This window comes from Mauremys reevesii, linkage group 4 (assembly GCF_016161935.1).
Source record: "Mauremys reevesii isolate NIE-2019 linkage group 4, ASM1616193v1, whole genome shotgun sequence".
Lineage (NCBI taxonomy): Eukaryota > Metazoa > Chordata > Testudines > Geoemydidae > Mauremys > Mauremys reevesii.
In genome coordinates, this window is record NC_052626.1 from 98,857,516 (window position 1) to 98,881,622 (window position 24,107).

The 24,107-nt window shown below is 45.4% G+C and overlaps 1 protein-coding gene across 1 annotated transcript; it reads left to right on the top strand.

Annotated features, from left to right (window-relative positions):
- TMEM41B (transmembrane protein 41B) lies at positions 1-24,107 on the top strand. Its single transcript, XM_039536273.1, has 7 exons — positions 1-271; positions 4,539-4,656; positions 5,969-6,097; positions 10,625-10,718; positions 18,205-18,309; positions 20,082-20,220; positions 22,205-24,107. The coding sequence occupies exons 1-7, from the start codon at positions 196-198 to the stop codon at positions 22,372-22,374; spliced, it is 831 nt and encodes a 276-aa protein (XP_039392207.1). The 5' UTR covers positions 1-195; the 3' UTR covers positions 22,375-24,107.

Here is a 24,107-nt window from a genome sequence, read left to right on the forward strand (position 1 = left end):
ACGCGGAGCTCTCTCCCTGCGGGCCCAAGCGAGCGCGGCGGTTCGGGCGGGCATGCGCCGTGTGGGGCCTTGGTGGGGTGACTGGAGCGACGGGTCCCGCCTCCTCTCGCGGCTCTTGGTGCCGGGGAGGCCTGGGCTCGCCTGACTGGGCCTGTGTCTCGTCGCCGGGCGTCCGGCTCCTGGCAGCGCGGGGCCATGGCGCAGCGGAGAGCGGCGGAGCGGGGCCCCGGCGAGCTGGCGAGCGCCCGGCCCCAGGAGCAGCGCATTGAAGGTGCCGCCCTGCCTGGGGCCGGTGTGAGCAGCGGGGCCGCTGCTGGGGGCAGGATGGGGTCCGGGGCAGGGAGAAGGGCGCTGTGGGGTCCGTGTCTGGGGAGAGGACACGGAGGGGGTCGGTTTGGGGGCAATGGGGGCAGGGAGAAGGGCCCTGTGGGGTCAGTATCTGGAGAGAGGACACGGGGGCGGGTGGGGGGTAGGGAGAAGGGCTCTGGGGTCAGTGTCTGGGGAGAGGACACAGAGGGGGTCGGTTTGGGGTAGTGGGGGGCAGGAAGAAGGGCTCTGTGGGTTCAGTGTCTGGGGAGAGGGCAGTGTGGAGGTTGTCAAGGGAGGGGCACTGTCCGGTCAATGTGTGGGGTGGGGACACTGAGATGGGGTTGGGTTGGGGCAAAGGGAGGGGTTCTGCAAGGTTGCTGTTTGTGGAGGGGCACTGAGGGGAGGTAGGATTGGGGGCAGTGGGGGGTAGGGAGGGTCTGTGGGATCAGTGTTCAGGGACAGGGTACTGAGTAATGGGGGGAGTAGGGGACACTGTAGGGTTAGTCAGTTTGGGGTAGGGGAATAGACTCTGGGGTCAGTGTCAGGGAAAGGGGCACTAAAGTGGAGTGGGGTTGGTTTGGTGAGGCTGGGGCAGTATGGGGGAGATGAGGGCAGGGAGAGGGGCATTGTGTAGGGTCACTGTTCAGGGGCATGCAGGCACTGAGGTGGCATTAATTTGGGGAGGTGGTGGGCAGTGTTGGCAGCCAGGCAGGTGTTGCAGTTAAGCAAACAGCTCCAAGGACACGCTAAGATGCTGTGGCTCATTCTGTGCTGATGGGCCTCTCTCTGCCAGATACCCCCCCCCTTTACCCCCCATTGTTTCCTTTGCAGTTGACACTTCCCCACTGGTTAGGATCTGAGTGTCTTAAAGCAGACATCTCACTTTGGTCAGCTGAGTCCTCCCTGTTATGTGCTAGTGAGGGTCACTGTACTGAACCATTCTTGGGTGAATGGCTCATACAAAAGGGTCTGCAACACCTATGAATTGTGAATTGTCACTTGTTAGTTTGTCAGGGCTGGGCATTTTCAGGGAAACAATGTTAATAAAGGACTAAACTACACACAGTTGTACATAAGGCTGTTCGTTGGCATTTGGTGACCTAACCTGATTATAGGGTGTTCAAAATGAAAGTATATGCGTAGTTTTCAGTTCTGCAACCTGTCATGAGCAACCCTGTGTTCACATGTAGCCTTACTTGCATAGAGCAGCTTGCAAGATTGGGGCTTTAATTTGTGTGTACTTACTGGGTATGTAAAATAGTAGAATAATTTAATATCTAATTTTAAACCGATAGAGTTGGAAAGGGATTTTCTAAGTACATTATTGCCCTATCAGTCAGGTGCATTTGGTAAGGCAACCAAATGTATTTGGTCTGACTAGATATGGCAAGTATTGTGATTATCTACTCTGGGTTGTGTTAACAACATTTAACTATATTAGCACTGGTTGGAAATTGGCATGGTTTTACAGTGCAGTTTAAAATCTTTAGCCACCTGTAATAAATTCTCTACTGTATATCTTGTAAATGGTTAGAACAAATTTGGGTGGAATGGGTGAGAAATGGAGAACATACTAATACACATAATTAATTTTACTATTAGTTCCATCCAGTAGATTTCCCTTCCTGATATTGGATTATCATCCTGGAAAAGGTGGTAGTAAAAACACCCCAAAAGACACAATTAAGTTTGTAGCTGCATGGCTCTAGCACTTCAGACAAAACAGAGACAGTAATATTAAGGGAATATGGTAAACATTTGCACTGACTTAAAGGCAAAATTGGCAAAGTAAGTAAACTTGAAACTAGTCCTAGCACTTGTTTTGTTTTTATTATATATGTTTCATCATCCTTTTTCTGGTTTACAACATTGAAATGGTAATGCAATAGATTGCTGTGCATGTCACATAGTGGCATCATAATCATGCCACCAGGAGCTGCAAATGAAACTAGCACCTTGGGATTTTTGTGTTGTGGAGCTCCAGCAGAGAAACTAAGGCCAGGTATACACTTAAACATTTTGCTTTTTTATTTTTAACAAAATAGCTATGCTGGCAAAAGCCTTAGCGTAGATGCAGTTATACTGCTAAAATGTGCCTTTGCTAGTATAGCTCATTTTGCTTGTTAAACCAGTATCAGCTATACCATCCAAAGCATTTCTTGTTGGTATAACTGCATATGTGGTTGGAGGGTTTTGCTGGTTTAGCTGTGTTACACTCAAGGGCTGAGCTACAGCAAACTAAAGCAACATTATTTGTGAAAAAGAGCATCCATAGGGGGGTTAATGTACATTATCTTCACACCAGTAAATCTTAACTTTCCTGAATGTCTTTATGTAGGCAAACCCTCATACTGGAATAAGAGTTACTCCTAGTGGAATTCTGTGATAAAAAATTAAAAATTCTGCATCCCCCGCAAAAAATATATTCTGTGCATGATATTTTAAAATTCTGCATAATTCTGAATATTTTATTTGTCAAAATAACACAATATTATTACATTAGTTTCAATTATTTTTGGTCATTTATTTCAAAATATCTGTCAGCAAATATGTCTGTAACAATACAGACAACAAAAAAGATTCAGGAAATGTTTTTTGACAAATAGATTCCTTACTAGGCATATTAATACAGCTCTGAGTAAAATTAATTTAAACTACAATACAATACTGTATTTCTCACACCCCTCAGACTCAAAGCAAAGGCTTGGGGGAGTCAGGGGTAACAGGGAGCTGAGGGAGAAGGAAGTAATTGCTGGGAAGGAGCTTGGGTGTGAACTTGGAGGGCTGTTGGGTATGGGTGGGGAAAAATATGGAACAGGTGGTTGGTGGGGTTTTTTTTGTTTGTTTTTGCGGGGGTGGGAGGAAGGATTGTTAGGGAGCTTCCCCCATTGAGACCCTGGCTGACCCCTAGCTTCTCCCATTCAGTCAGGCACATCTGCCCTTGTCCCCATGTGTTCCTGTGCCCTCACCCAGCCACTTCCCTGTCCCTATGTAGCTCTGCACCTCCCTCCCCCCCCCCCCCTCGTGGCCCTGTGCCTTCACTTGCATTCAGCCCCTGCCCCAGTCTGACCTCTCCCATTAGCCCTTATGAGCCCCTGGCTGACCCCCCAACAGCCCCGTCTACTGACCTGGCGTGACAAGCGGTGTTGGGAAGGCCGTTCTCTCTCCCTCCCTGGGGAGCTGCAACTTTGTTCTATTGCCACAGCGCCGTCTGGTGGGCAAAACGTGGAACTGCAGGAAGATTTTGGCAGACACTTTTTTCTGTGTGTTCCATTCTGTGCATCCGAATAAGTGAGCTGTAGCCCACGAAAGCTTATGCTGAAATAAATTTGTTAGTCTCTAAGGTGCCACAAGTACTCCTGTTCTTTTTGCGGATATAGACTAACACGCTGCTACTCTGAAACTTTTTTCTGTGTGAAAACTTAGAAATCTGCGGGACTTATTAAATGTGCATGCAGTAGCACAGAACTCCTCCAGGAGTAAAGAGTATCTCCATTGGGTGGGGGAGGGGTTTACTTGTATCATTATATCAGTTTAATGTCACACCTTAGGTTATACTGAAAAAAAACTTTCCCATGTATACTAAGTCTAAGTGAAAGCTATTTTTAAAAGTACCTTTTCCTTAGGCCTTGTCTTCATTAGGAAAAGGTGTGGGTTTTTTAAAACATGTTATTAACATATTGTAGCTAAGTATGTGTTAAAATCCTAGTCTAGGAAAGGGAAGATGTTTTTGGAAGATGTTTTTGTAAATGTATCTCCTAGGATTTACCTTAATTAGTTAACATGTTTAAAAATACCTTTTCTTGTAGTGTTGACATGGCTGGCCCGAGTTAGTGCAGCGCTAGATCTTCCCTGAGCAGAGTTTAGACAGCATGGCCATCAGCATTTTGTTTACTGTAGCTAAACCAGTGGTGGGGAATTTTTGGCAAAAAGTTTAGTGTACTTTACATGTAACTTTGCTGTGGTTAATAAGAGTGTAAAGCAGGTTTTCTCCCTTAATGTATTAATTGAGGGCCAGCTCCAGTAGTCCTTATTTGGGGTTATGTCAATGGGAGCTTTGCTCAAGTAAGGAATGCAAGATTTTGCCTGCAGCTTCTAGGGAATATAAGAGAGATGGCTTTTGGTGGGAAGATTTTATCCACAAAATACTTACTTTAAAAACTTTTGGAAGCATAACTTTGAACTCTGTCATATTTATTTTTGTTAACTATAATTTTGTTTAATTTTAGGAAAGGCCCATACAGAAGGTGGATCAGCACGAATGTCACTCCTCATATTAGTGTCCATCTTTCTATCTGCTGCTTCGATTATGTTTCTAGTATATAAATATTTTCCACAGCTTAGTGAGTAAGTATATTAAGAAGGATTAATTTGCTGGCTTTTCTTTGTAGTATCCTCTACAACTAAAGGTTTTGGGACAGAGGTGGCCAACCTGAGCCTGAGAAGGAGCCAAAATTTATCAATGTACATTGCCAAAGAGCTGCAGTAATACATCAGCAGTCCCCCATTAGCTCCCCCACCCTGTTCCCAGTGCCTCCACCCACCGGCAGCCCTGCCAATCAGCACCTCCTGATCTGCTGTTTTGTGGCATGCAGGAGGCTCTGGGGGTGTGTGGGAGGAGCGAGGGCATGACAGGCTCAGGGGAGGGGGCAGGAAGGACTGGAGTGGGGGCAGGGCCTGTGGCAGAGCCAGAGGTTGAGCAGTGAGCACCCCCCGGCACATTGGAAAGTTCCAACCCTGGAATCGGTGCCCATACAAGGAGCCGCATATTAACTTCTGAAGAGCTGCATGTGGCTCCGGAGCTACAGGTTGGCCACCTCTGTTTTAGGAGTTCCCCAAACTGACATACCTCAACATTTTCATAACCTGATAGAAATCTGAAAAAGGGAGTGGGGAGAGGTGGAAGGAAATTAATTAGACAACCCAGAAGTCAAAATATAAAACCTCAAAGTTGGAAATATCCAGAAGCAACTGCTGGAGACTGCCAGTCAGTGCTAGTCTAAAAGCAAAAGTTGTATCACTTTAACTATACTGCTATAATTAAATCAGTACAACCTTCCCCTCTTTGGATATGGTTATACTGGTATAAATGTGATTTATACTGGTGTTGTGTGTTCTCATATAGGTGGGGGAAATAAGCTATACTTGTATAAGGCACATATATACTGATATAATTGTGTCCACAGTGAGGAGGTTGTATTGCTTTTAACTATAGTGGCAAAAAAAAATTATCTCATGCCTAACTGAAATAAGGTATAACAGTACAAAAGTTGAACTGCATACTTCAACTTAAAAAAGGCAAAAAAGAAAGTACGCACCCATAAGGCAAAATACCAGAAAAATGTTTCCTCTTGTGAAGAAGGATGTAACCCTCCATCCCTCCCAAAAAATCTCAGTCAATGTTAATTTTTCCTCATCTGTATAATCTGAACAAGGAGAAATAATGTTGAAAACACCTAAAGTTATCTGAAGGTTTGAGCTGCAGAATCCTAGAGATTTGTATTCTCTGCTTAGGAAAGTTATCACACCAACAATTAGACTAATTGTTTTGCTCACCTTATTGCTCTTTGATTTATTATCTTATGTTGGGGCAAATGAGTTTTAAAATTTTATTTACTGATTACTTAGCCTAATTCCTGGAATTTTTTTTTCCCTTCAGCGAAGAGAGAGAATGTATAAAGATTCCCAGAGACATGGATGATGCTAAGGCCTTAGGAAAAGTCCTCTCCAAATACAAAGACACCTTCTACGTTCAAGTATTAGTGGCTTATTTTGCCACATATGTTTTGTATCCTTTTCTTGGTGATCTGAAAGTTGTTTAGTTGCAGTTAATGTTGTTTTTCTCTGAAAAAATTTGAAGGAGGGATGTAAAAGAGGATGAAGATTAAAAATGTAACTATTGGGTTGTCTTTGAGCCAGGTATTGAAACGCACAAGAATATTGAACTCTAAAGTACTTAGTCATTTTCTTGTGTATTTCACTGCCTGCCTGCCTGTAAGAATGGACCAGACTGGCAGAATGAAAGTGCGGCATTAAGAAATGGTTCTTAGTTTACATATTAAGTTACATATTATCTGGCTTTATAGAACATATTGGTTCAGTTGTTTCAAACCATTTGTATGGATCTTGTGGAGATCTTAAAGAAAATCAAAATTAAGTACAGCCCCACATTCCTAAGATACTCAAACATTGCATCTATTACAGCTACTATAAAAAGAATGAGAGAATTTAAATTTGTATCTGGGGCATTTCTCAGAAGTATTTCAAGGCACGCCTTAATTCCCCTCATGCCTATTTTACACTAAGAATTGCTGGATCTCTTTATGTGAAGTTAACAAGTACAAGATATTTGGAGTTAAAATCAGTCTAATTGTTACTCCAAGCAGCAGTTCTCTTTTTGTTGGTAGTGATGCAAGGTTCAGAATATATTAATTAGTAATTAAAAATGCTTAGATAAAAATGAACCTTCAATGGTTGTTCCACTTATAATTTTTAAAAAAGGATGATAGAGGAGGTCTTCTCTATAACTCAATATGAGAGGTTTTAATAACTCAAAACAGGGTTATTAAATGTCATTAAATCATTTAAAAAAAACAACCCAATCAGCTGTCTGCTGCTTTAATAGTTAAATGTCGCTCTTCTTAGATTAGTGACAGACTTTGGTCAACTAATGTGCATGCTGTGATGTGTTTATCTCAAACCCTTGAAATATGCTTACAAATCAAGTTTACACTTTGTTCATTTACTCTGAGTTTGATAAAGTTAATATCAGGATGGCACTTTAAAATATGATTAATACTAAATTTTTTGCAAGTCCCCTTACCAATGAATTAAGCACTTTGCCCCCATTGATCATACTAGGGAACCACATCATGTGTGTGCTGGAGCAGATCTCCCTCCCATGTCTTATGGAAAAGAAGATCTTGCTTCCTAGTGGCATCATTAGCCAGACCTCCCTTGCTTGAGCCAGACATGGGCTTCTGTGAAAAGGCAGCACCAAAAGAGTTCCAGCAACCTCCCTTGTCACTAGATGGGGCAGTAGCACTTGCACCTGACACCTTCAAGACATTCTAGTACCCGCTGACCTTGTTCTCTGAGGCTCTGAGCATTGAAATCTCAGTGACTCAGGAAAAGGTCATTAAGTTCTATGACATCCTGAACTCCTCAGCCCCAGCCAGGATTGCCCTCCTTACCAGTGAGGGCACACTTGAACTCGAGAAGGGCATAATCTTCACCTTTGGCAGACCCCAACCACTCTTCCTCCCTCATCTAAAAGGAGCAAAAAAGAGGAGCCACAAAAGAGCTTTGAAACTTTATATGTCTACTGTAACCTAGGGTGACTTGTGATATCAGCAGTACAGGAAAAATCCAGGTTTGCAAAGGGCATTGCAGAAAAGAGACCATAAAAAAGGGACCTTTGTTTGGTGTAAGACTGATTCCTCAGCATCACTACTAAGCTCTTGTGTTCTAAAGTAAAATATCAGGCTTTGTTCGCAATATAATTTTGGGAGATAAGAGCAAGTCAACTGTCCTGACAATGCTCCCACAGGATAACGAGAGAGAACTCTGAGAGCTCATGAAGGTGGGTCAAATGGTCTCAAAGATATCCTTACAAGTAGCCACGGTTGTATGGGACTCTGCCATCACCATGAGATGGGCTTTGGTTTCAAGCGTTCGGCATTTCCAAGAAATGCAATGCACCATAGAGGACCTGCCCTTTGAAGGGATGGAGCTGTTCAGCAGCCAAACAGCTGAAGTGTTCTACACTCAAAGATTTTAGATTGTGATCCCTAGGGGGAATGCACCCCAGTTCCCTATCGCAATCGTACATATATTGTCCCCAAAAGAGAGAGGCCCGAGGAGACACACTGGAGCCAAGTTAGAGCCTACCCTCACCTTCAGAAGCCACCTTGTTTTTCTTCACCAGGTGTGGGTTGTGATAAGTTGACCAGTGAGTGCTAGGCATCATCAGCCCTGGTAACTCTAACCATTTCTGTGCCTTTCCCCCTACGTACTTCTCCTTCCCTGTCTTTTTAGACACCCTTCTCATGAAAACCTGCTCCAAACAGGAGTGGCCTCGTTGCTTTGTCTAGAAGTCATAGAAGAGGTACTGCAGGAGTACAGGGAAGGATATTCTGCTATTTCCTTATTCTGAAGAAGAATAGGGGGCTTTTGTCCTATCCTAGAGCTGAGGAGATAGAATGAAAATGACACACATTCAGGATGGTAACAATTGCCTCCATCATTCCATCACTTCAGACTCAATAGAGGCTTGTAACTGTCGATTTACAGTACTCATACTTTGCATAGTTATCCACCCGGCCCACAGGAAGTACCTGAAATTCATAGTAGGGCCCAGCCATTACCAGTACAAGCAGTGAGTCTTCCCAAAATGCTTAGTGGTGGTGGCTGCAAACCAAAGAAGTATCAATGTCTACCTGATCCCAACAACAGATGGCAACAAGTCTGAAATGTGTCTTCTACCTGTTTGCCTAAATGCACTTCTGTGTGAACTAAGAAGAATTGTCCTTTGCCCTATCACTATTGTGAGTGTTCATAGGAGCCATGATCAGCGCTGGTCAGTGAGGGCTTTTCTGCCAGAGGACAGTGTCCTATCATTGTAGTCATTTCTAAACAGAATAAAATCAAACCTGACTATGATGGTACAGAATTGTCTTGGACTTGTATACCACATTGGTGAGTGCTTGTGACAGTGCTTTCCAGACTTCCACTTGTGGCCCCTTCAACTATGGCTCCAGTTAGCCTACTACTCGATAAGACATCAGATGAACAAGGTTGTAGTGCCACTTCATATCAAAACAGCTGAATTGATGGCAAGACCCCAAGAACTTTTTTTACTCTACTTCCAGGCAGCAACTCCCAGTTCCCATGGACTTTATTGCTACTACTTTCTCAATTTCATTTGCTTAAGTGGTCAACAATGATGTATCATAATTGAATTTGAATTGACACTTCAAGCAGATTAATACTGGACAAGGGAGTCCACCACTCTGAGTCACTGTTGCTTTCAGATTCATGCCTACATGGCATCAATTACTCTAGGTTTGCATGTGGATGGCTTACCTCACAACTGTGAGGACTAAAAATACATCTTTAAAAAAAACAACAAAAAACCTGAGTGAGCTTCTGTACAAGTTGAACATGTTTTGCTGACCACATAAATAAATACTTTAACTCAATCTGGACTATATGTTTGGTATATCTCCAATTAAAAAAAAAAAGTCAATCTCCTAGAACTGGAAGGGACCTTGAAAGGTCATCAAGTCCAGCCCCCTGCTTTCACTAGCAGGACCAATTTTTGCCCCAGATCCCTAGGTGGCCCCCTCAAGGATTGAACTCACCATCCTAGGTTTAGCAGGCCAATGCTCAAACCACTGAGCTATTCCTCCCCCCCCCCCCATCCCTTATCTAGTTTATGTAGTGAGAAGGATGTAGTCCTTAACATGGACCCCTAGGATGAGGAGGTTTTTAAAAGGGAAGAAATTTAGGGTAGGAAGGCGATATCATGTTTGTCTGATATTACTATTGGTTTGTGTGCAAACGTGTCACTTTTTAAAATTAAACACCTTTAAGGGGGTGTCCTATGCAATGGATTATTGTATTAGACTTTAACTTTTGAAGACCTGGTTTCAAATTCTGGCGTATGTCACAAGCAAATATGGGTTTGGTCTTATCCTAGTACCAACATTCAAAAAACCTCCACCATGTTTTGAATGTTTGGGGCAACTTCTGCCAATAAAAATAAAAAAATTCTGCAGCTGAAACAAAAGTTAGAGGTTTGGACAGGAATGACAAGGTGAAAAGTCTATGGCCAGTGTTATGTGGAAGGTCAGACTAGATTATTCTAGTGGTCCCTTCTGGCCTGAAAATCTAAGAGAAGTGGTGTGAGGCTGGAATGGTATGTGTATGCTGCGGGTGAAGAATGAGGCTTTGTTACTGGTCATATAGTACTTTACCTTATCAAAGCTGTTTCAGTCGTCCCATCACTCGAATGAACACTAAACCTAAAATCTGAAAGAAGAAAACAGTTTGCACTGACTTAAAAGTGTCTTTGCAAAAAAGATTTTGTTAAATTGGTGCAAGTTTATGTGGGCAAGGCCTTAAAGACTAATATATTAATGCAGTGTTCCCAAATATCTCTTGTAAACTGCTTATGCCAACAGTAGTATTTTGAGGATATACATATTCCTAGTGTTCAGCTTGCAAGTTGGTAAATACCATGATCACTTTTAAAATGAAGAATGTAAAAGTTCTAAGTAACATGATGTTCTATCCTTAACTGAGAAGCACTCAGCTTGCAAACATTTGCTATACCTGGCTCTATATTTCTCAGTATCCTCTCAGGGTTTCTTTATCCGTTCCCATTAGCCTTATTTCTTGTCTGTCTGGTAAGTATGTATTTCTCCTTCCCCTCCCCCATTAAATTGGCATTTGGGATGACTGTTGTTTGTGGTCAAGCAGGGTTTAGGAGCAACTTCAAAAAAGACGGTTACTCACCGTTGTAACTGTTCTTCGAGATGTGTTGCTCCTATCCATTCCATGTAGGTGTGCGCGCCGTGCGTGCACGGCTCTTCGGAACATTTTTACCCTAGCAACTCCGGCGGGCCGGCTGGGCGCCCCCTGGAGTGGCGCCGCTATAGCGCCGGATATATACCCCAGCCGGCCCGTCCGCTCCTCAGTTCCTTCTTGCCGGCTACTCCGACAGTGGGGAAGGAGGGCGGGTCTGGAATGGATAGGAGCAACACATCTCGAAGAACAACAGTTACAACGGTGAGGAACCGTCTTTTCTTCTTCGAGTGATTGCTCCTATGCATTCCAGTTAGGTGATTCCCAAGCCTTACCTAGGCGGTGGGGTCGGAGCGAGACGTGGCAGAGTGTAAGACTGCTGAGCCGAAGGCTGCATCGTCTCTGGATTGCTGCACCAACGCGTAGTGGGAAGCGAAGGTGTGGACAGAAGACCAGGTGGCCGCTCTACAGATGTCCTGGATGGGGACATGGGCCAGGAAGGCGGCAGACGAGGCTTGCGCTCTCTTAGAGTGAGCGGTGAGGTGATTAGCTGGTACACGAGCAAGCTCGTAGCATGTCCGGATACATGCCGTCACCCAGGAGGAAATCCGTTGAGAGGAGACCGGCTTGCCCTTCATGCGATCAGCAACCGCTATGAACAGCTGGGTCGAACGCCGGAAGGGCTTCGTCCGCTCTATATAAAAAGCGAGGGCCCTACGGACGTCCAGGGTGTGAAGCTGTTGCTCACGAGGTGAGGCGTGTGGCTTCAGGAAAAAGACTGGGAGGAAAATTTCCTGGTTGACATGGAAGGCTGACACCACCTTAGGGAGGAAGGCCGGTTGTGGTCGAAGCTGCACCTTATCTCTATGGAAGACGGTATACGGTGGACCAACTGTTAGGGCACGAAGCTCGGAAACACGTCTCGCTGAGGTTATAGCGACGAGAAAAGCCGTTTTCCATGAGAGAGATATCAGGGAGCCCGTGGCCAAGGGCTCGAAGGGGGCTCCCGTAAGCTGGGCTAGAACTAGGTTCAAATCCCAGGACGAGGTAGGACGCCGTATCGGTGGGTACAAGCGGTCTAGCCCCTTAAGGAAGCGGGAAACCATCTGGTTGGAAAAGATGAACCGTTCTCCCACAGCCGGTCGAAAGGCGGACACGGCTGCCAGGTGTACCTTCAAGGAGGAGACCGCGAGCCCTTGTTCCTTAATGTACCAGAGGTAGTCCAGGATCGTAGGAATGGGGACCAGGAAAGGATTAAGGCCCCTCTGATCGCACCAAAGTGCGAACCGCTTCCATTTCGCGAGATAGGTTGAGTGAGTGGAAGGCTTTCTGCTTTCCCTGAGGACTTGCTGCACTGCCGCCGAGCAGTCACGCTCCGCGTGGGTCAACCACTCAGGTACCAAGCTGTAAGATGGAGGGACTGTAGGTCCGGGTGGCGGAGCCTGCCGAAGTCCTGCGTTATCAGGTCCAGCCATAACGGGAGGGGAATGGGATCCCGTACTGAGAGCTCGAGCAGCAGGGTGTACCAGTGCTGTCTCGGCCAGGCCGGAGCGACGAGTATGAGGTGGGCCCTGTCCCTCCGAAGCTTGAGTAGCACCCGATGTACGAGTGGGAACGGAGGGAAGGCGTACAGGAGGTGATCCGTCCAGGAGCAGAGGAACACGTCCGACAGGGAGCCTTGGGAGCGACCCTGGTAAGAACAGAACTGGTGGCACTTCCTGTTCTCCTCGGAGGCAAACAGGTCTAGTTGGGGAAAACCCCACCTCCGGAAAATTGTGAGCACCACATCTGGACGAAGAGACCATTCGTGGGAGAGGAACGATCTGCTGAGATGGTCGGCCAGCGTGTTCTGCACTCCTGGAAGAAAGGACGCTGCCAGGTGAATTGAGTGGGTTACACAGAAGTCCCACAGGAGCATCGCTTCCGTGCAAAGCAGGGAGGAACGCGCTCCGCTCTGCCTGTTCACATAGAACATCGCCGTTGTGTTGTTCGTGAACACCGCCACACAGCGCCCTTGGAGACGGACGCGGAAGGTCTGACACGCCAAGCGGATCGCTCGCAGCTCCCGGACGTTGATTTGGAGGGAGAGCTTTTGGGGCGACCAGAGGCCCTGGGTGTGGAGGTCGCCCAGGTGAGCCCCCCATCCCAACGCCGAGGCATCTGTGGTCAGGGTGACGGATGGGCGAGGAGGGCAGAACGGGACTCCTGCGCACACGACCTCTGGGTCCAGCCACCAGCTGAGTGAACCGAGGACTGTCTTCGTGACCGTGACTACCATGTCCAGGGGGTCGCGGTGCGGACGGTACACAGACGCGAGCCAGGTTTGAAATGGGCGAAGGCGCAGCCTCGCGTACGTGGTCACGAACGTGCAGGACGCCATGTGGCCCAGGAGGCGTAGGCAGGACCGAACCGTTGTCGTGGGAAAGGCGTGCAGGTCCCGGATGATGGAGACCATCGTCTGGTGCCGAGGCCGAGGGAGGCAGGCCCTGGCCAAACCGGAGTCTAGGACTGGTCTGATGAACTCCACTCGTTGTGATGGAGTCAAAGTGGACTTCTCGGCATTGATGAGAAGGCCCAGGAACCGAAACAGGGACAGTATCTCGGCCATCTGATCCGCTACCAGCTGTCGGGATGGCCCACGAACCAGCCAGTCGTCGAGATACGGGTAGACGTGAATGTGACGATGGCGGAGGGCTGCGGCAACCACTGCCATGCACTTGGTAAAGACCCTCGGCGCGGTGGAAAGGCCGAAGGGTAGTACCACAAACTGGTAGTGCGCGTTGTTGACCATGAAGCGCAGGTAGCGTCGATGGGGAGGGTAAATCGCGATTTGGAAGTACGCGTCCTTCATATCGAGGGCGGCAAACCAGTCTCCCGGATCCAGGGAGGGAATGATGGTCCCCAGGGTTACCATGCGAAATTTGAGCTTGAGCAAGTACCTGTTGAGCTCCCGGAGGTCTAGTATAGGTCGGAGACCTCCTTTCGCCTTGGGGATGAGAAAATATCGGGAATAAAATCCCCTGCCCCGCATGTCGTGCGGCACCTCCTGTATGGCACCCAAGCTCAACAGAGTCTTGATCTCTTGTAAGAGGAATTGCTCGTGAGAGGGGTCCCTGAAGAGGGACGGGGAAGGTGGGTGGGAAGGAGGGGGTGAAACAAACTGAAGGAGGTAACCATACTGGATTGTATGAAGTACCCAGTTGTCCGTTGTTATTTGGGACCACGCCGGGAGGAAGTGGGAAAGGCGGTTGCAAAATAAGGGGGAAGGATCCGGTAAAGAGTCTGATGGGCCGTCCTCGGGCGTCCCATCAAAAGGCCTGTTTTGGCCCTTGAGGGGCCTTGGAAGGCGCCTGGGCCTGGTTGCGCCTGTTGCCCTATGGTCTACGGTGGTTCAGGCTGCCTCTCCGACTATTATACGGACGCAACCTGGCCTGAGTAAAGGGCCGGTAGGGCTGCTGCCGGAACGACCTCCGCTGGGTAGCCGGTGTGTGCATACCCAAGGTGTGAATGGCGATTCGACCATCTTTGAGGGTCTGAATCCTGGAGTCCGTTTTCTCCTAAAAGAGACCCTGAGTGTCGAAGGGGAGGTCTTGCAGGGTGTACTGCACCTCGGGCGGCAAGGTGGAGGACTGCAGCCAGGAGATGCGCCTCATGGTTACTCCCGAGGCCAGGGTTCTGGCTCCTGAGTCCGCCGAGTCCAGAGCGGCCTGGATGGAGGACCGGGAGGCTTTCCTGCCCTCCTCAAGGAGGGCCGAGAACTCCTGTCAGGAGGCTGTTGGGATCAGCTCCGCAAACTTAGACAGGGACACCAAAATATCAAAGGTGTAGCGAGCGAGGAGAGCCATCTGGTTGGCAATCCGGAGCTGGAGACCCCCTGCCGAATAGACCTTCTGGCCCAATAGATCCATGCGCCAAGCGTCTTTAGATTTTGGCGCCGGAGCTGGTTGCCCATGTCTCTCCCGGTCATTGACGGACTGCACCACGAGGGAGTCGGGAGTCGGGTGCGTATATAAGTACTCGTAACCGGTGGGAGGAACCGAGTACTTGCGCTCAACTCCGAGCGGTGGGAGGGACGGACGCCGGTGACTGCCAGATGGTAGTGGCGTTCTTTTGTATAATGCGGATGAATGGGAGGGCCACCCGCAGTGGGGCCTCAGCTCCGAGCACCCTGGTCACCGGGTCGTCCTCCTCAGCGACCTCCGCCATGGGGAGGTCAATAGCCTTCGCCACCCGGCGAAGAAGGTCCTGGTGGGCCCGCAAGTCAATTGAGGGGGGGTCCGCCGTAGAAGCCCCCGCCACCGCCTCGTCCGGCGAGGAAGACGAGGACAGACCCTGGACCACGGCCTCCGGAGGTGGATCTTCCAGGGGGTGGGAAGCCGCCTTGGCCAAAGCATGCTCCGCCATAACAGGTGGCGGTGGGGCCTCACCCGGTGGTGATAGGGGAGGCCTGCTAACCATGGCTTCCGGCATCCTGCGTTCGGAGCCCGCGGGGAAGGGGAGCCCTTGCGCCTGGTGGTAGGCCCAGGGGGCCCAAAAGCCCCACTGCTGTGGTTCATGGTCCTGGCCTTGAGGGTGGCCCCAGAAATCTCCCCCACTGCCCGCCTGAGAGGCGACCAAGGGCTGGCGAGAAGGCCATGGAGGGGCCGAGGCGCTGAGAGATTGCGCCGTCGATGCCGCCAGTCTGTCCCTGGACGGTGCCGGTCGTCGCGGTGCCGGAAGCGAGAGCGGGACCATCGACTGTCGGTGCTGGGAGCTCGACCGCGATCTTGACCGACGGTGGCGGGAGCGGCTTCGGGAGTCGCGGTGCCGGGAACGGTACCGGGAGCCGGACCTCCTGCGGTACCGGTGGTCGGGTGTCCGGGACCGGGAGCGTCTCCGGGAGTGCGACCGGTACCACGATGTCGAGCAGTACCGGGACTGCGACCGGCGCAGAGACGGGGAGCGGTACCGCGATGGTGAACGGTGCCGGGACCTGGAGCGGCGTGACGGTGACCGTCTCCTGGATCGGGATCGGGACCGAGACCTGGAGCGCCGTCTATCCCGTCTGTCAGGGGACGGGGGGCCGCATCATAGCGGCTTGCCTGCTGACTGAACAGCCCGCACCGGCGGTGCCGGGGGCCGGAGGCTCGGTGCCTCTGTGAGCTCGATGAGCTCTCTCGCCGTCGAGAAGGTCTCGGGCGTTGACGGGAGATGTAGCTCGACCGCGGTTGGCACCGGGGAGCAGGGAGGTACCAGACTCAACAGCTCTTGGGGCGCCGGAGTCAACGGAACCGTGCACGGTTTGTGCACCACCACAGTCGGTGCTGGAGGTGCCGGCGTTGGCTGGGTGAGCGGTCCCGGTGCAGGAGGCTTAGAGGCCGTCTGCGCCGTCTTCCGTTTCTTCGCTGGAGAGAGGGAACGGTGCCGGGACGCTGGTGCCGGTTGCGGTGCTCGAACAGTCTCGGTACCGGACCGGCTCGGGGCCGCTGGTGCGCTGCGCGCCGAGGAAGACTTCGGTGCCGCTGGGGTCGGCGCGGCAGGGCGAAGTGCCGACTCCATAAGGAGCTGCTTCAGTCGAGAGTCCCGCTCCTTTCTAGTCCGCGGCTTAAAAGCTGTACAGATCGGGCACTTGTCTGGCTGATGGGACTCCCCGAGGCAGCGCAGGCAGGAGTCGTGCGGGTCCCCGATTGGCATGTGCCGCTGGCAAGCCGAACAGGGCTTGAACCCCGGTGCCTTGGGCATGAGCCCACACCGGTTGTGGAAGAAGAGAGGTGAACCCCCCTAATTCCCTTACTACACTATATCTAACTAAACTATTTAACTAACTTAACTACTATATACACTTGCAAACGGAGAAACACTAGGGCTGTGGAGGTAAACGGAGCACTCCACTGTTCCAACTGGCCGTCACAGGCGGTAAGAAGGAACTGAGGAGCGGATGGGCCGGCTGGGGTATATATCCGGCGCTATAGCGGCGCCACTTCAGGGGGCGCCCAGCCGGCCCGCCGGAGTTGCTAGGGTAAAAATGTTCCGAAGAGCCGTGCACGCACGGCGCGCACACCTACATGGAATGCATAGGAGCAATCACTCGAAGAAGAAGTTATTTTTCCTCCCTTGGTATCCTGTTGTTAATTGATTTCTCATTAGACTGACCTAAAACTTGGTAAAGCAACCCCCATCCTTTCATGTATTTATACCTGTATTTTTCACTTCATGCATCCAGTGAGGTGGGTGCTAGCCCGCGAAAGCTTATGCCCAAATAAATTTGTTAGCCTCTAAGGTGCCACAAGGACTCCTCATTGTTTTTGCTGGTCAAGTGGTTGGTTATGGGTATTTTAAATGAGTGTTTAGGACCCACTCTGTGCAAATGCAACAGAGCTTTGTAGAAACAGGCAAAGTTCTCCTGGTTTCACATTGTGTGTGTCACCAACTCAAAAACTCCCAGTGGACTCATGGAGTTCTTACAAGCCCTGGAGCACATTAACACATGGCTTGGAGCTTGCAGACAGATCCCTGCTTCAAAGAGCTTGCAAATAAGGTCTTTATCCTACAAAATACCTAGCAGCTCCCCCATCAAACCTAGTGCTGTTTGCTACTAAAGATTCAATGGGAGTATTCTGAAGAGCCAGAACTATATCATATAACAAAGATCTGGGCTTAATGGTTTCCACACCTCTCCCCAAATGTGATTTCCATTAAGTTTTTTAGCAGTAGTTTGGGGAGAGCTGTCTCTCCCCTGCCGTGGCAGCCCTCAAGCTGGGCTGGGAAGGAGGGGGGTCTCTTCCCCCACCACGGAGCTGAGGCTGGGAAGGAGGGCTGTCTCTCCATGGCAGCTGTAGCGCTGGAGCTGGTGAAAGTCCCCTCTTTCTCTGGCCGCCACAGCCCTGCATGTCCCAAATTCCCCCCACCCCGTCTTCTCACCCCCTCCCACCTACCCCATATTCCTCCTAAGGCCACCACATCATCTTACATGCGTGCCTTCTCCAGGGTCCAGGCACCTAATTAGTAGAGCTGCACGTGCCTGCGCCGCTCCACTAATTAGGTGGGCAGCCCTTCATTTTCTCATGTGCGGCTGCCCAGGTGTGCACCTTAGAGGGAACTATCTGTGGACCACCTGAATGGCACTCATGGACCACAGGTGGTCTGCGGACCACAGCTTGAGAAACTCTGGCCTAAGCAAAGCTGTTATAGAAAAGATTCGAATGATTGGTGTTGTATGTGAATCTGTAGGAGTGGCTAACACAGACAATTAAAAGGAGAACCCTGTAAAGCAGCCTAAATGGATAGCTGTATGGAGCCAGGCCCTTTACTGTTAATAAAATCAGCAGGGATTAGAGATTGTTGTACAAATTGCAAAGAATTTCTTCTCACTTTGTTTTTCATTTGCAGTGTTCTGGACTTGGAGCCTCTTTCTGTTATATGCTTTCATATTTAGTTGGACGGCCAGTTGTGTACAAATATTTAACAGAGAAAGCAGTGAAATGGTCAGAGCAGGTAAAGTTGCGTTTGGTAAACATTCATGCTGATTATATAAAATTTGAATTGAAGAAGGTGGAAACATAAGGGGTTTGGTGTTCACAGTAAATCTAATAAGAAATGGCTGATTCTGCCATCATTACTCACAACTAGCACCTCACTCCAAGTGTATTCTCCTTAAAGCAAATGGTGCAACTCATTGAGAGTACAGTACTACTGTACTTGGTATGAATAAGCATGGCAGAATCTGGCCCAAAGCATATTTGTGGAAAGCAAATTTAGCATTAAGCATGTTCAGCAAATACAATTAAATATGTAGTCTTTCTAATGTGATATTTACTCCTTCATATAAGGAATCAGCTTAATTTTTAAAAAATAAACTGTCCTCTTAAATTTGAGTTCATAGTTAATCTGTCTAACTGCGGTAATACTCATTTCAGATTTTTAAAAACATGATTTTTTTTAATGTTACAACAGTAAACACCCTCTTAGATGAATTTCACTGGAAGAGATTTTCTTGATGAACAAAACCATGCTCTTTACTTTCTGTGTCCAATGTTCTATTCTTAAACTTTAAAACCAACTTTTCTGGCCGTTGTGGATCAGGAATAACTTTTACAAACCTTTGTTTTGGGTGTATAGTTCCTTTTTAAAAAAAAAATAAAAATAAAAAAAAAATCTTTTAAACCTGTTTCTCCATAGCCAGGTGAACTGTACCTGATCTGTTTTGGAAGTAATCCAATTAAGCTGTTATCACTATTATTTCTAGTCCTATATTTACATGGTTATTCAACTTTGGGTTTGGGGATGGGATTTGATTACAATGTAGTTGTCCCATTACTCTTTCAACACAACTAAAGATGGTGGTTCTGCAGTGTAGGTGAAACAGATAGTTTTAAGAATTGTGCTAAGGCCTGGGATATCTTCCAATTAAGTGAAAACATTAAGCACTTGCTATCTGGGACCTATCTCCACTAGTACAGCTACACACATGAATAGCCCAAAACCATGTTATAAGCATGTTGAGAAGCTGTTTCTAAGTCAGATAACACATCTTGGTTCAAGGCCCACAGGTAAGATCAAACAGTGTTATAGTTTTAAGGTTTCACTCCTCTTGTTTTTCACCAGGATAAAAAGTGTATTTTTAACATGGCGTTGACAAGGCAATTTGTAGTTATTAGTTTTAGTGTGTTAGCTGGTCAGAGTAAACCTTTGGCTCCCCTCGCTAATGCATGTTCAAATGCACCTCTTTCTTTCTTTAGACACATATTGTATCTAGCCTTGGTGTATAAACATAGTAAAACCTCAAGTCTGAATAAGGTTTTCAAATATCTGGTGTAAAAGGGCATCTGGATCTAAGTTTATACATTCTGCTTTTCTATCTGATGTATCTGCACAAACAGAGACCAATAGTTGCTCTTTGACGAGCTACTTTTTTTTTCCTTGTTAAAGCGTGAATTGATTTAGTTCACTGAGTAGATATAATATGATGTCTAACTCTCATCCCAAAAGTCAGAATTTCTAAGCTAACTTTAGCACTACATTTAACAAATGTTTTCCTGACCCTCCTCACAAGCTCCAATCGGAACTTGTTTAAATATTTTGTCTATTTTTTTTGCCTTTAAGTTCTGCTAAAGAAAGGTGTATATAAACATCTTAGCTAATAACCAGACTGCAGATGCACTATATTTGAATAAGAACAGCCTTATTTAATGGTACATGTGTTTAAATTAAGATCATTGTATTTCCAAGACAGGGATTTTACTGAATTTTTTTTAATTTTGTGGCAGGTTGAACGACACAGAGAACACCTCATTAACTACATAATATTTTTGAGAATAACGCCTTTTCTTCCTAATTGGTTTATCAATATAACATCTCCTGTAATAAATGTACCACTGAAAGTATTTTTCATTGGTACTTTTCTAGGTAAGAATTTTGGTTAATAAATTAAAGCTTTTTAAGGACCCCGTTGTCATCCCGTCCCCCTCGTTCAGAGAATCATTTAGTGTATATCACCATCTACTGGTCAACTGAATGATTACATGACTAAACTATTTCTTTTAATTATGTTTTTCTATGGAGCTGATCATCATAATATGTGAGGGCCTCACATCTTACTCCAGTGTTGTTCCCATTTTACAGTTGGGGAAAATTAGACAGAAGTTCAGTTACTTGTCCAAGGTTACATGCCAAATCTGTATGCTTCAGTGGTATCCTTTGTTCCATTTTGTGATTTTGTTTTTGAAGTAAAATGACTGTTTTGTGTTGAAAATGTGAAACTCAGATTTATTTTATGTTCTTTATGCAAAGTTGTTTTGCCTCAATCTCTCATGTTTCCACATGAAGGGCTTGTTTTTCTCCAATTTGTTTACATTGTCATAAACTTCCTAATGAAATTCAAAAAATCTTGAGTAGTCTTCAGTTTGCATTTTGTTACAAATATTTTTCACCCGGGCTACAAGCTATTCATGTATTATTAACTGTATAGGAAGCATTATAGTCTAGTGGATGTGACACTGGATTAGCACTCAGGAGATCTTGGTTCAGTTCCTACCATTGGAGTGCTGGGTGACCTTGGGCAAATCAGTGCACCGATTTCCCCATTTGTAAAATGCAGATGATAATACTGACGTCCTTTGTAAAGAGCTTTGAGAGCTATATAAGAGCTAGGTATTACTATTATTATTATAACCTAAAAGAAAGTGGTAACTAAATTAATCTTACAGGATGGGAATTCTCTCTCTCTTGGTGAACAAGTGAATGTTTTTTTGTTTTTTTTTGTTTTTTTTAGGGGAAAATAAAACAACAATCCTATGATGTCAAAATACATCTATTCATTGGTGTGTCTACTAGATTAGGTGCTTCGAGATGTTTTGGAAACTCCTTTTTTTCCTTGTCACAAGAAAATTATATTTTTCCAATCTTCTAGTTTTATTGAGCTGCATAGCTAAACAAAAATACAAAGAAAGATTATCTACTTAGCACTTATTTTATTATTAACCACTAACTATGTAGGGAAAAACAGTAATTTAACAAGATCGTACTATGGTGTTGAGACTTACATATAACAATCTGGTTGTAACAAAGCTTACAAGTAGTATGCTTTTTTGAAGAGCATTGTCTTTTAAAATTTAGTATGACTAGAAATAGTATGAATGGTAACTGTAAGGTGTCTTTAGTTTGGGCTTTTAGGATATAGTCTGTTGTGGTAATTTAGGAAGGCCCCACTCTTGTAAAGAAAAGGACTACTTGTGGTAATAAAGTTAACCACGTGCATAAATTAGCTATCCAAACTGAAATGTCAGTTTGGGTAAACTTGCTCAGTTTTCTCCCTGTGCTTCAATGGAACTATAGCTTATATTTCCCTCTTTATAAATGGTGACACTTCACAAGTTGCTCTCTGACTTCCTGTGTACCAGCATACATTCTTGTTGTTTTTTTTTAAATTATGGGTGGGTAGTTAAGTGTTTTTGTTTGGAAATAGTCTGTAGGATTTGATTTCATAATGGATTACTAACAAAAATCCATGCAGAAATGTATCATTAGAAACAAAATTAGACATGGTAAAGTGTTTTTGGTCTAATCCCCATGTGCTATGTGTATATGCAAACTAAAAAGTTAGTACAACATACATAGCGGAAAAAGAATGTACACCTCTTTTGATTATATTATAAGGTCTAGGTGCTATAGAAAAATGGTGTACGTATGGTTTTTCTGTATGAGACTGTACTTGTTATGAACTGTATTTTTTATTAAGTTCTGGACTTTGTTGCTTTAAACTGTTTCCAACAAAGTTCTAAAATAGAGAGCATTTTCTTGCCTTAAAAAACAAAAAAAATTGAAAAGTAACTTGTGCTTTTATTGTTTTAGTTCTCTTTAACTGATTTTTTTTTTATCTCTGTACACATAGGTGTTGCACCACCATCTTTTGTAGCAATTAAGGCAGGAACAACACTGTACCAGCTTACAACAGCAGGGGAAGCAGTTTCCTGGAACTCTGTGTTTGTTCTCATGATTCTAGCTATTCTCTCTATTCTGCCAGCTGTCTTCCAGAAGAAGCTTAAACAAAAGTTTGAATAAAGATCACATTGGATCTAAACTTCCCATAATTCATCTCACGATCAGCACTTCTGATATTTGTATGTTTGTTTTTTTATCAGATCCTCAGCAATGTAAAAAAGGGGAGACTTGTAATGGATAAGAACTTCCTTATTTCTCTAAAGGAGCTTATTTTACTATCTGAAATTCAAGGAACTGTGTTCAGAAATACTCTGCATATAGTTTTGTAGCCCAAACCATCAGTGTTTTATTCTTTGAAGGCGGGAGGAGGGAACTCAAAACACAGAAGATTAGTTAACTTCTTGTTTTGCTTCATATATGGGGCAGAAGGGCAAAATTGGATAGTTTAAAATGCAACCTACAAATACTGGTTTCTAAAAGTTCAAATAACTTTTGATTGGTCAATGTAGTTTGTAGCACTCTACAGACTTGCATGTAACTTAATGGTTTGGTCTGAATAATTTTCTCCTCATTCTAATTTTCCACTTTCATCTGCCTTTGTCCTTACTGGTCCCAGAATAATGTAAAGTACAATGGCATTCACTTGTAAAATATAAGGCTTTTCTCTTGGAGCAGTATGTTAAATTCCAGTGATGTAGAACTGCAGGAGGCTAAAATGCTTTCTTCTTTCTCTTCATTAGTATTGTCTCAATTTAAATACTTGAACTGCTTTATTAACTGGATTAACAAATTCAGTCAAATCATTTCCATACTGTAGATTTTATTTTTGGAGAGCAGGTCAGAATTTTGTCTTGGCTTGTTGATTAATTTTGAAGTTTTTAATGCTTGTTTAGACTGATTTATATTTGTCTAGTTTTGCCAGTATTTCAGATGCATAGACTTATCCTGCCAATTTAAGATAATTACCACATTTTGTTATACAATATATTTCAGTCCTTAAATGATTAAAGCAAATAGAGTAATTATAAGCAACTTACAATTCTTAGGATATATTACTTGAGAATTTGGGACAGAAGGGAGGGAATCTTGGTCTTGACAATGGTAACCTGCTACCATTACAACTCATCTGGCTAAAAAGTTTTATCAGGTATGCAAATTATTACACAGTTCTTTTGTTTATCTGAAATATTGCCATGTAAAGCTCAGTTCATCATGTAATAAAAATCTTACACTTTATACATAACCTAGAAGGCTGCATTCTGTGTTCTGATTGGTGGGTAACTGGTGGTGTTTTATCATCCACTAAGGTATGCAATACCTTCTCTTGAATGGTTATCACTACTGTTATCAGTTTGTTGCATTGTCAGTGGGCCCCTTAAAATATATGCTCCCAATTCAACACAATACTTAAGCATGTGCCTAAGTACGTGAGTAAGTCCCACCGAAGTCATGCTTTAAAGTTAGGCACTGCCTAAGTATCTGTTTGAATTAGGTCCTGACTCATTAGTACCTGCTTTGCAATGATAAAATATCTGAGGAATTACTGGGCTGAAATTTTGTACAGTGTCTTCTCATCCTGAAAACTCGTCATGCCATGGAGCATTTTAGATATAAAAGAACAGTACTATAAATGTGATAATATGAAAGGTACTGGTACCTTTAACAGCTTTGTTCTTTTGTAACATAACATTATCATCGTATTATGTGTAAATACATAGGAAATATATTAATTGCCTACATTATTTTTGTCATCTGTTTTTCTTTTATGTAAACTGACTTTTCAGTGCCTATTGAATTTTTCATTCAGATGTGGACTACACAATAAACTGGTGGTTTTGTGTTGCTAGCTAAAA

Excerpts from the sequence above, each read along its gene's own strand:
- TMEM41B (XM_039536273.1), top strand. The coding sequence starts at position 196 with ATGGCGCAGCGGAGAGCGGCGGAGCGGGGCCCCGGCGAGCTGGCGAGC. Across the intron at positions 10,719-18,204 it reads CCTTATTTCTTGTCTGTCTG|TGTTCTGGACTTGGAGCCTC; the intron begins GTAAGTATGTAT and ends TTTCATTTGCAG. Across the intron at positions 20,221-22,204 it reads TTTCATTGGTACTTTTCTAG|GTGTTGCACCACCATCTTTT; the intron begins GTAAGAATTTTG and ends CTGTACACATAG.